Raw genomic sequence first — 11,127 nt, 5'->3', positions numbered from 1 at the left:
GGAGGTTTTCCTGCCCACTCACAGCAGGTGGGGAGAAAAAAATAATACTCTAACACTCTTGTGACATCCATCCCGAGCACTGATTTCATGGACAGTGGAGCCTTCCAGAACTGGGTCAGATCGAGCAAGAAATCCGTAAGTTCGTACACCCGGGGTCGGCGCCAGCCTCTTCCGCAGTGACTTGGACTTCGGGATCCTACCCTCAGTCCTTGTCTATTTCTGGTAGCACCCGCAACATCGTACAGGGTGGACACGTGGGGCGTGGCCCACAGGAGCCAGAACCAATGAGGAGCGAGGCCAGGGTGCCTGCCCCGCCCCCAGACATGACGCAAGGCCCTGGGACAGAGGCTTCGCAGCCCCGGCCCCAGTCCTTGCAGTGGCTGTAACAAAACCCAGACCCCCAGGTCCGGGCCAATGGAGGCGATTTAGACTGGAGCGAGATCGCGTCTGTCAAAAGCCGGACTCTGCAGCACGGCGGCGGCGGAGTCCGGAAGGGAAGCTGGAGCCATCGGCTGCCTCCCCGCCCCCGCCGGGATTTATTAAGTATTTGGACTGGACAATCAAGTGGCCCTGATGATGTTACCAAGCCCGGTCACCTCCACCCCTTTCTCAGTCAAAGACATTTTGAATCTGGAGCAACAGCAGCACTTCCACGGCGCTCATTTGCAGACGGACCTGGAACACCACTTCCACTCGGCGCCTTGTATGTTGGCCGCCGCGGAGGGGACACAGTTTTCCGACGGAGGGGAGGAGGACGAGGAGGAGGAGAGCGAGAAACTGTCTTATTTGAACTCACTAGCCGCAGCCGACGGCCACGGGGATTCGGGTCTCTGTCCCCAGAGCTATGTCCACACGGTCCTGCGAGACACATGCAGCGGGCCTAAGGAACACGAAGAGGAGGTCGTGAGGGACCGGAGCCAAAGTGAGTAGAGGGGGAACGGAAACGCACCCGCACACCTGGAGCAATGGCTCAACGCCCGCAAACACAAACCTTGCCAGAAAGGCTACCCGCCCCTTTAACCTTTGACTAGGGACATGCCTCCGCCCCCAGCCAACGACAGCTCCGACACACAGCTCCCAAGCGCAGGTACCTGCCAGGGAGTTGGGGTGGAGGAAGGCGGACGAGGTGACCCTGACAAGTACTCACCCCCCCAAAAAAAGCAGGGAGGATGATACAGCCCCCCCACACACACACTCCGAGGCAGGAGAAAGTGGTTATCACTGCCCTGTAGTGAAGAACCGGATGGAACTCAGCCACAGAACTCAGCCCAACATCTCTCAGTGTTTTGGCTCTACCCCCTCCAAACAAAGTGCTCCCCTTCCAGAAAAATAGGGAGCAGGAGCCTGGCCAGCTTTCCGATTTCTTTTTTAACATGAGATGAGTTATCTGAAACCAGAACAGACACCTCCTCTTCTCCGAAAAGGCAGTGTGAACAGCTTGTGCTGTCTCTTGCCCTGCGGTGGCTCGGGAACTTCGGTAGAGACCAGCTGAGTGGACCCCTTAGTTCTCTGAGTGGACCCCTTAGTTCTCTGAGTGGGGTTCAGCGATGTCTGCCCCCACCCCACCCTGCATAGGGAAGAGGATGATCCAAGATCCAAAAGGGCGTGGGAACACCATCGGTTCTTGGTGACCTTAGCTTTCACACTTCTAAGCACTGGCCTGTTTAAAATCATTCCTAGACGTTTTTGCTTTGTGCTTCAGGCTGTAGGCCAAATAGAGAAGGCTCTGAACTTAACACAGATCCCAGCGGACTGGAGGTAAACTCGGTAGGGAGATCAGATAACCGATTAAAGTCCCTGAAGTAGTGTTTCTAAGGGGACCAAATCAAGAAATCACCTTCCCCAAGAGGAGGTTTAACGGGGCCGAGGCCAAGGCCTATCCCCTGGCATGCTCCTCAGGCCTAAAATCCACACGAGGCTGTCTAAAACCAAACTCATTCTCTCTCTCATTCTCTCTCTCTCTCTCTCTCTCTCTCTCTCTCTGTCTCTGTCTCTCTCTCTCTGTCTCTCTCTCTCTCTCTCTCTCTCTCTCTCTCTCTCTCTCTCTCTCTCTCTCTCTCTCTCTGTAACGCAGACATCACACACTTATTTACAAGCAGTCTTTAATAAGCAAAAACCAAAACAGTTGGCAGGCTCGGAACCCGATGCATTCAGACATTTCCCAACAGAAAAATTTCAAGCAACCTATGTATATCACCTTCTCTTCCCCTCTCCCTTCCCTGCCCCATGCCAACACCTTCAGTTATCCGTGTAGAGTGAAAGGCAAACGAGTTGCAAATACTGTAGTTGTTATGGAGTCGCAAGCTTTCATCCTGAAAATAGTCATTAGGCCGTCGAGCCACAGGTTTAATACAGGGTAATCTCTTCTCTCTAAGATGCTCATAGTTTAATAAATGCATACTAACTACTCCCCCCCCCCCAGTGCCTCCGCCCCACTGGGGCCGTTCTTTGAGTATAGGGCTGTCTATGGCAGGATCTTAAGGGACCAGGAATCATGAAGTTTGCAAAAAGTTCAGACATTTCCTACCGCACGAAAATCAAGGGCAGGTGTGTATGTGGGGAGCATGGTAAGGCTGAGAACAGCTAATGACCCCCTGGTTGTTTTGCTTCTCCTGCAGAAAGCTGCCAGCTGAAGAAGAATCTAGAAGCGGCAGGAGACGGGAAGGCGACGACGGAGGAGAGCGAGAGACCCAAGCCGCGCAGCCGCCGGAAGCCGCGGGTCCTCTTCTCGCAAGCTCAGGTCTTCGAGTTGGAACGCAGGTTCAAGCAGCAGCGGTACTTGTCGGCGCCCGAGCGGGAGCACCTCGCCAGCAGCTTGAAGCTCACGTCCACGCAGGTGAAAATCTGGTTCCAGAATCGCAGGTACAAGTGCAAGAGACAACGGCAGGACAAGTCTCTGGAGCTGGGCGCGCACGCCCCGCCGCCGCCGCCGCGCCGCGTGGCCGTCCCAGTGCTGGTGCGGGACGGCAAACCGTGCGTCACGCCCAGCGCGCAGGCCTACGGCGCGCCCTACAGTGTGGGTGCGGGCGCCTATTCGTACAACAGCTTCCCCGCCTACGGCTACGGGAACTCGGCCGCAGCGGCCGCCGCCGCCGCCGCTGCTGCCGCCGCCGCCGCGGCCTATAGCGGCAGTTACGGCTGTGCGTACCCGACCGGCGGCGGCGGCGGTGGCGGCGGCGGCGGTGGCGGCGGGGGAGCCTCCGCCACGCCGGCCACCGCCATGCAACCCGCCTGCAGCGCGACCGGCGGCGGTCCCTTTGTGAACGTGAGCAACCTGGGAGGCTTCGGCGGCGGCGGCGGCGGCGGTGCCCAGCCCCTGCACCAGGCTGCGGCAGCCGGGGCCGCGTGTGCGCAGGGCACCTTGCAGGGCATTCGGGCCTGGTAGAGACTTCGCTGGTTACGCGGCGGGCACCTCCCCCATCGCTGCTTGGCGCCGTGGGGAATGAAGCGTGAAAAAGGCCAGATCCAAGAGCCAGGTCCCCCTCGGTTAAAAGCAACAACAACAAAACGACAAGTAAATAAAATGCGCATGTCTTGCTCTCCAGAGCTCCGTCTGTCCGGATCGCAGCTCATTTGAGGCCTGGGGAAAAAGACTCAGCATTGGGGAGAGGAGGATGCTCGAGTCCGACCTCCAAGACTGTCTGAGACAGAAATCTAGGCTAAATGTCAGGCCGGACGATGCCCTTCCCCCCCCCCCCGAGCCCCCCGGTGCTGGCCCCTCCGGGGAGTGCGGGAGTCTGGGACTCCTACCGCCGCTGGTTCTCTTAGAGCGGCAAGGGCTTCTCTCTCTCCGCGAAAAGTTGGCGGGGAACTAGGACCAAAAAAGGATAAAAAGAATGAAAAGGAAAAGAAGGAAAGGAAGAAAGAAATTAAAGCAAAAGAATGGGGGACGTGGTTTGAGAATTCCCGGGTTCTCTCGGTCCTGTCCCGCCTTTGCTGGCCCGAAGCGCCATCACACAGTTGATTTTCGTTTTCCCACCGCTCCCCCTGCGCAGCGGAGAGACGCGGCCCAGATCTCTCTGGATTGTCCGCAACAGACTCAGGACTCTTCCAGGAAAAACAGCCCCGGGAGATCGAAAGTTGAGGGGAAGATTGGGGGGAGGGGGGCTGAGCAAATCCAGGACCTGGTGGACCACCGGAGGTGTTCCCAGGTCGCCTTTCTGTTTCCTATTCTGTATTCAGCACATATTATCTCTCTCTATAACTATATTCACACGCCGTGTACACACCCGCTGCCATACACTACAGGAATCAATAAACAAGGTGCAATATTTCCAAACTGTTGGCAGGCTGCAGACTTTGTTCAGTCCCAATGAGTGGAGGAGCTCCCTTAAAATTGGATCGGGAAGAGGAGGAAAGAGGAGCCTTAATTAAAAAAAAAAAAAAAATCTTCCCTGGAGGGGTGGGCGGCGGAGAATCACAGCCAGGTCCCCTCCTAAGCCAGACCCCAGACTACAGGTCTGATCTCTTCCCAGCTTTGTTCATTAACTTCTCTTTACTGTAGTGGGAAAGACACGCTGGAGATTCAGAAGGTCCCAGACTTTGTAATCCCCTCCCCATCCCGAATTTTACTCGGATTGCTTGGAGTAGCTGTCTGGACCTGTCTAGGTCAAGGGTTAGACTCTGCCCGACCTCCAGGGATGCCAAGGAAGGAGAAAACTTTGCCTTCAACTCAGCCTAGCCGCAGGCTACGCGAAGGCCGCTCCTTCCCCGGCCTCCACCCGGGCTCCCAGCGCGCCCGGGGGGCGCTGCGCTGCGCCCCGTCGCGGTCTAGCTCTCCCCCTCGGCCGCCCTCCCTTCTCCCCCGGCGGCCGCGGCTTAATGCAGCTCCTTGTCACTAGCGGAGAATGCCTGTGCGAGGCCTGGGCTGCCACACGGCCGATTGTGAGCGTGCCAAGGCGGGTGAATGGGGAGGCCTCAGAGCGCTGGGCCATTGTGGGGCCGGGCCTCGCTGAAAGGCGGCTCCGGGCCGGGAAGGTGCGGAAAGAATGGCTTTTTATTGGAGTCCCGAACAAAAGGTGTGGTAGGAAGGCGAGGTCCCCTGCGCGAACAAAAACCCCAGCGCGTCGGATTGACGTCTCTCCCGAGCTCCCCATTGCTTCTCCGAGCGGGGGCTTTGTGCAGTAGCCTGCTCAACAGAGGGACGGAGAAATGCGCGGGGGTTTTGTTCCCCATTTTTTTGTGCGCTGGGGGGAAGGGGCGGCCCGGGGGCCGGGGGCTGGGCGGGCAGCAGGGAGGGGCGCACTGATTAGGCCGGGCTGGCCGGGGCGCACAGGCGTTCGGCGGGAGTCGGAGGCCTGAATGCAGGGTCATTATTGCTACAAGTTTAGCAATTTCGCCCTTGCAAGAGGGGGGTGGGGGCTGGTGGGCTGCCTCGGGGCCGCCCCACTGGGGAGCTGGAGAGACGGGAGGAGTTGGAAGAAAAAGGAGGAGGGAAAGGAGGGAGGGAGAAAAGGAGGGAGGGAGGTTGGGCGGCCCTCGGAAACCCTCTGACCGCCCAGGAAGCGCTTGGCCGTGTCTAAAAGGGCCTAGTGGGGGGCTGGAGAAGGGGTGCTGGGACAGGGAGGTCCCCCCTCCTCTCTTCTCTCTGGCTTTAGAAGCCCCTGGAGCTGGGCCTGAGTTAGGGTATCAGACTGGGGCTTCCTCAACTAACTGATCGGCTTCAATTTTCCCTTCTCTCACACCTCCCACCAACCTATAAGTTCTTTATAGAAGTTGATTAGACTGGTTCTCATACTTACCAGCTGTGGCACTCATTCCTTCATTCACCCACCCACCAACTTATCTTTTGGATGCTGGAAAGTAGTGTGTGTGTGTGTGTGTGTGTGTGTGTGTGTGTGTGTGTGTGTGTGTGTGTGTGTGTGTGTGTGTGTTTGTAAAACCTAAGTATTTTCAGGTGTATGGGGTGTGAGTTTGTGTGACAACAACCAAATAAATGTGGGGGGAAAATAGTAGATGAATTCAAAAGAGGAGATGGAACCCAATGTTGGGAGTTGGGGTACCCTAAGGGGAAAGAGTAGAGGCCACAGCAGTGATGCCTTGGCCTTCTGCCTGTGCTATGGTCTCCTCTGGTCTGGGATGCCCTTCTTCATCTTTCTTTGGAGCTCCTGCGCCTCCTTCAAGGCCAAGTGTCTTTCTGAAACCCCTTAAACGGAGTTAATCACCCCCTTATTTGTGCCACCAGAGTCTTAGGTACTTTCCAATGTCATCACACGGTATGGTGCAAAGATTTATTTGTGTCTCTCCCCTCCACAAAAGGTCTTGGAGAGCCAGTCTGGCATCTTTTGTCTTTGGGAATTAGATCTTCTGGGGTTACCAGCTCTGCAGCGCATGCCTGCCTGCCAGGTTGTTTCACAGCTCCTTCCCTGGAGCTCCCAGCAGATGGCCCTGGTAGTGTCAAGCTGTAGCTTTGAGGGAGATGTAAAAGGGGGATTCTTGGCTCAGCAACCCATCTAACCCCAGAGTCAGGGCCTTAGAGCTCAAAATCTAAGCAAGGAGGCTGAGTGAGAACTTAGTGAAGACTGATACTGAAATACAAAGTTTGGGAATTAGACAGGACTGGGAGATAAGGAAAAAGGGGTCTAGAAGGCATTTCCTCTACATTTGTGAGCGGCTGAGAATGGCAGGTGAGCTTAATTCCAAGGTTGGATTTCTCTGAGAGCAGTCACTCTCTCTCCCCTGAGGGTTTCCTAAATAAGAAGCTACTTCTCCAGTCCAGTCCTGCATCCTGCTGGGCCATGGCCTCTCTGTGCTCCCAGCCCCAGACCCTCACTGTCCCTGCCCAGCTTCCTCCTGGCCCTTCATTCTGCATCCTCTCCAGTTCTGGAATGTAACTCTCATAGAGGAAATACAGCTGGTCCTATGGAAGGGCTTCCTCCTGGTTTGCGTGTCTTAAGACACTTAAAGCTAGGCTGGACCAGCCTCCCTGCTCCTTACCCTACCCTGGGGCCTGCACACTCAAATATAAATAGCCCTCGTCACTTCGTGAGGGATTTCCGTCCTTTCTGGTCATTACTGGGGTTCTGATGCCAGGGACATCAGGTGAAAATGTCTGATCAACCCAGCTCCCCCTTCCCTGAGCTCTCGCTCTCTCTCTCTCTTCCTCCTGGGCTCAAACTGTGGAAAACCACAAGAAGCAATAATAAAATTCAGACAAGTCTAACAGCCTCTGAAACTAATCCAAGGCCAAGTCCAAGTTGTCCCTGGGACTCTGCTTTCTGAGCCTCAAGGCAGAAAGAAGGGTGGCATCTGTGATTTCAGAGATCACCTCTGGCTAGACCCTCCTTGTGTCTCTGAATCTGTAGATAACCATTGTTGCTTTCCAGTGACTGTGTCCCAGGGACCTCAGGAGGCGGGTGGGCACTTCCGGTGGGAGAGGCCCAATTGGGTCCAGCAGATCGCATTGGGGTGCTTCCTCCCTCCCCACAGAGCCTGATCTTGGGAATTAGAAAGATGGTTTTGGATGCATCTAATCACAGTGTCGCTGCCACCAGCAGTATGGACCTTGAGTAAGTAAGGAACGCCCTGAATCCCAGTTTCAGTGTGCTTACAGCGTATTTCTCTTAGCATTTTTTCTGTTGGTGGTGGTTTGAACTCAAGGCCTTGCGCGTGTGAAGCAAGCACTCTACCGCCTCCCCAGCCCTCTCTTAGATTAACAACAACTGAAACAAAGCATACAAACCTTGTATGTAATTCACTTGGCTTTGAAAAACCACATGAGACGTCTATGCACAAGTAGCTTAGCGCAGGTTTGGTACTGGTGGGGCACCCATCAGACCTTGTGCTAGGTAGGGTGAATGCTGAGAATCAGGTCCCGAGAATTCGGAGCCCCCAAACCGCGGGCGCGCATTCCAGGCCCGTTGCTGGTGAGCCCCGGGACGGAGGCAGCCCAGTTTGCTCCTGAGGAATTCGACCCCAGGTGGAGCCGCTTACGAGTTCCCCTCCAGCCCAAGAGAAAAGGATTGGGAAGGGAAACGGCTTCTGCAGGGCCCGCAGGCCCCGCCGCTGGGTGAACAGGGCCGTTCGCCTCCGCCTGGGTGGAGCAGGGTGGGCGGGCGCTTCCCGGGAGAACGCGCGTGTGGAAGGCGGGGTGGTTCAAGGCCTCCACCTCTACCTCCCCGGGCTCCTTAGCTTCAGCGATCAGGGCCCCTGGGGGACTTCCGGGGGGGGGGCTGCCCTACACCCAACTTCAGGAACTCCAGGAGACGGCCTGGAGACGGACTGGACAGAATTCAGCTTAGTTGAACCGAGGGGGCAGATCCTCGGTGCCACAGGGGTGGCGCAGGTGCGGGCGCTGCAGCCTCCCAGGCGGGGCCCTAGTTCAGGCAGACAGAGCTGGAAGAGCAGGGAACCCCTGGGAAAGCCTGGCCAACACAGAACCCCGTGAGCACCCCAACTGGAAGAGCCTGCAGCCGTGGTCGTCGCAGCCCCAAGCACCGAAGCAAGCGAGAACAGCAGCAGCCGGCCGCAGCGCGGAGGTAGGACGTCCGGGGTGCGGTTTGAGGTGTGCTGGAGCCACTCCCGGTGGAGGCGTGTGGGCCACGGAGCATTGATCCCAAACCACACTTGAGATGTTGGAAAGACGCTTCCTCCTCCTCGCTCCCCAATCTAGACTGCGGGGACGAGCTTAATAACTAACCATTCCTGAAGGTGGCATTTCGAAAACTGAAGATCCACACAGAATAAAAAACAAGCTACATCCCGAAAAGTAACCTATACAGAGGAAGAAACAACGTTACCAGTTGCACAAGCTTGCCGCCTGGCTTGTAACCCTGTAGATACTGTATCCATTTGAGAAGTTTTACCAATAGCCATTCTTACGTGCCCCTGGCTTCTTTCGTTCCTGAGTTTTCTCCATTTTACTGCGTAAGTGGCAGACAGTTCCTTTTCTTTCCTTTCATTGTGTGACCACACCACAATTCATTTATCCATTCTGCTGTTGATACTGCTGTTGATAGGCATTTGGATACATTTCGAGGTTGGACTGTTGTGAAGATGGAGGTTAGGAACTTTCTATCATACCCAACAGAACTTTCTAGCATGGTGAAAATGTTCTTAGTGCTGTTCAGGACAGTAACCACACAGGTGTAGCTTTTGAGCACTAGAAATGTGGTGGGTGTAACTGAAGAAGTGAATTACTTTTTGTTTTCTAGAATTTTAATTTGGGGGACTTAAATTTAAAACGGTCATGCTTATATTCCGGTTTCTCTTTCTTGTGCCTTTTAAAACAGCCACACATGGGACTAGAGGTGTGGTTCAAGTGGTAGAGTATCAGCAAGTTCAAGGCCTTCAGATTAAATCTGAAGTAAATAAGTAAAAACAAACAAAAACTACCAATGAATGAAATAGCCACATTAGGTAGGGTTACTGTACTGAATAGCACAATTCTGATCCATCTTTTGGTGGCTGTAACTCATACTTTTATTTGATATATAGCCAGGTGTGCAAATACCTATGTTGTAGTGTGAATCTCAGCCTTAGTAGAGTCTACCAATTTGCTTTCTTCTCTCTCTCTCTCTCTCTCTCTCTCTCTCTCTCTCTCTCTCTCTCTCTCTCTCTCTCTCTCTCTCTCTCTCTCTCTCTCTCTCTCTCTCTCTCTCTCCTCTCTCTCTCTCTCCTGGGGCTTGAATGCGGGAACTGGATGCTGTCTGTCCCTGAGCTTCTTTTGTTCAAAGCTAGTACTCTACCACTTGAGTCACAGCTCCACTTCTGGCTTTTAGGTAATTTACTGGAGACAAAAGTCTCACAGACTTTTCTGCCCCAGCTGGCTGTGAACTGTGGTCCTCAGATCTTAGCTTCCTGACTAGGGAGGATTGCAGGTGTGAGCCACCAGCACCCAGCTTCTTTCCTTTTTCTCTTTCTTTTTCTTGTTCCTTCTCCTTCTCCCTCCTTTATTTCTTTTCTTTTCTCTTCTTTTGAGACAGAGTTTCACTGTGTAATCCAGGCTGGCCTTGAACTCAAGATCTTTCTGCCTCAACTTCCCAAATGCCAGAATTATAAACATCTGCCACCTTGCCCAGCTACCAAGCAGTTTTCTGGTTGTATCAGTTTATATTCTTACCAGCAGTAACACCCCAGGGCCCCAATACTTAGTATCCTCATATCATTTCTGTTTTATTTGAGTTACTTTGGTGAGCATGGAGTTAAAAGAGGGTTTTTGTTGGCTTTTATGTTAGGTTATAAATTAATCATACTAACAATGTTGTTGTTGTTGTTGATGATGATGATGATGATGATGATAATGTTGATAGCTGGTAGGGGTTCTTGGGAAACTAAGACATTATACTCATCTAAGACACCCTTTGTACCACCCCACCGATGCAGCCAGGCTCACCCTATCAGCAGAGTGGGTCCCTGGCATCATTGGGAGATCAGGGAAGAGGCTAGAACTTGGAGATTATCCATCCTCCACAGTTCTTTTTCACTATGAACCTTCCTAAAGTCAGCACCCCTCTTCCTTTGCCATTTTTGATCAAAATATCTCAGCAGAGGAAATGTAATATTTTCTGGTAAGCCAGAGCAGAGTAGTGGGGTCTTGTCCTGAGTATTCTGATCCACTTTGTGGCTTGGCTCTGCTGTTTATAAACCAGCATTACAATCCTTGGGCATGTTATCTCATTGACATGTTATAGAGTAAAATCAGCCAAACCAGGGAGGGAGTAGAGGGATTTTCTACTATATGTCAGACTCTGTGTTTGTGTGTGTGTGTGTGTGTGTGTGTGTGTGTGTGTGTGTGTGTGTGTGTGTGTGTGTGTGATTACTTTGTAGACACTCTCACCTATTCTCAGAATGATCATGCATATTTCTTGTTTACAGATGAAGAAACAGAGTCCCAGACAAGTTAAGTCACTCCCCTCAAGACCCATAGCTAGTAAACAGTAGCAGTAATCTAGTATTGTTTAGCAAGGTCATTGAGAATCATTCTGACATTTTCTCCCTCTGTTCTCTGAGTCAACAGCCCGGATTGGTACAGGTCTTGAAATTTGATACTTGAAAGCATCCCTTGGGATGAATTGAGAATGATCATTGGCCATTTGTGTGTTGGCAAGTCAGCAAAAGAAATGTTGGTTGTATTATAATACTGTGGAATTCACTTGGTAAGATGTACAAATTCTTGGAAAGTTGTGT

The 11,127-nt window shown here is 53.2% G+C and overlaps 1 protein-coding gene across 1 annotated transcript; it reads left to right on the top strand.

The window, feature by feature from the left end:
- Positions 1 to 391: 391 nt before the first annotated feature.
- LOC138807957 (homeobox protein Nkx-2.3) lies at positions 392 to 4,261 on the top strand. Its single transcript, XM_069993850.1, has 2 exons — positions 392 to 922; positions 2,619 to 4,261. Exons 1-2 carry the CDS (start codon positions 574 to 576, stop codon positions 3,383 to 3,385), a joined length of 1,116 nt encoding a protein of 371 aa, XP_069849951.1. The 5' UTR covers positions 392 to 573; the 3' UTR covers positions 3,386 to 4,261.
- Positions 4,262 to 11,127: the final 6,866 nt, after the last annotated feature.

Source organism: Dipodomys merriami, unplaced genomic scaffold (genome assembly GCF_024711535.1).
Source record: "Dipodomys merriami isolate MVZ:Mamm:240054 unplaced genomic scaffold, mDipMer1.0.p SCAF_102, whole genome shotgun sequence".
NCBI lineage: Eukaryota > Metazoa > Chordata > Mammalia > Rodentia > Heteromyidae > Dipodomys > Dipodomys merriami.
Note: the sequence above shows the minus strand (reverse complement) of the source record. Positions and strands in the feature narration are given on the sequence as shown.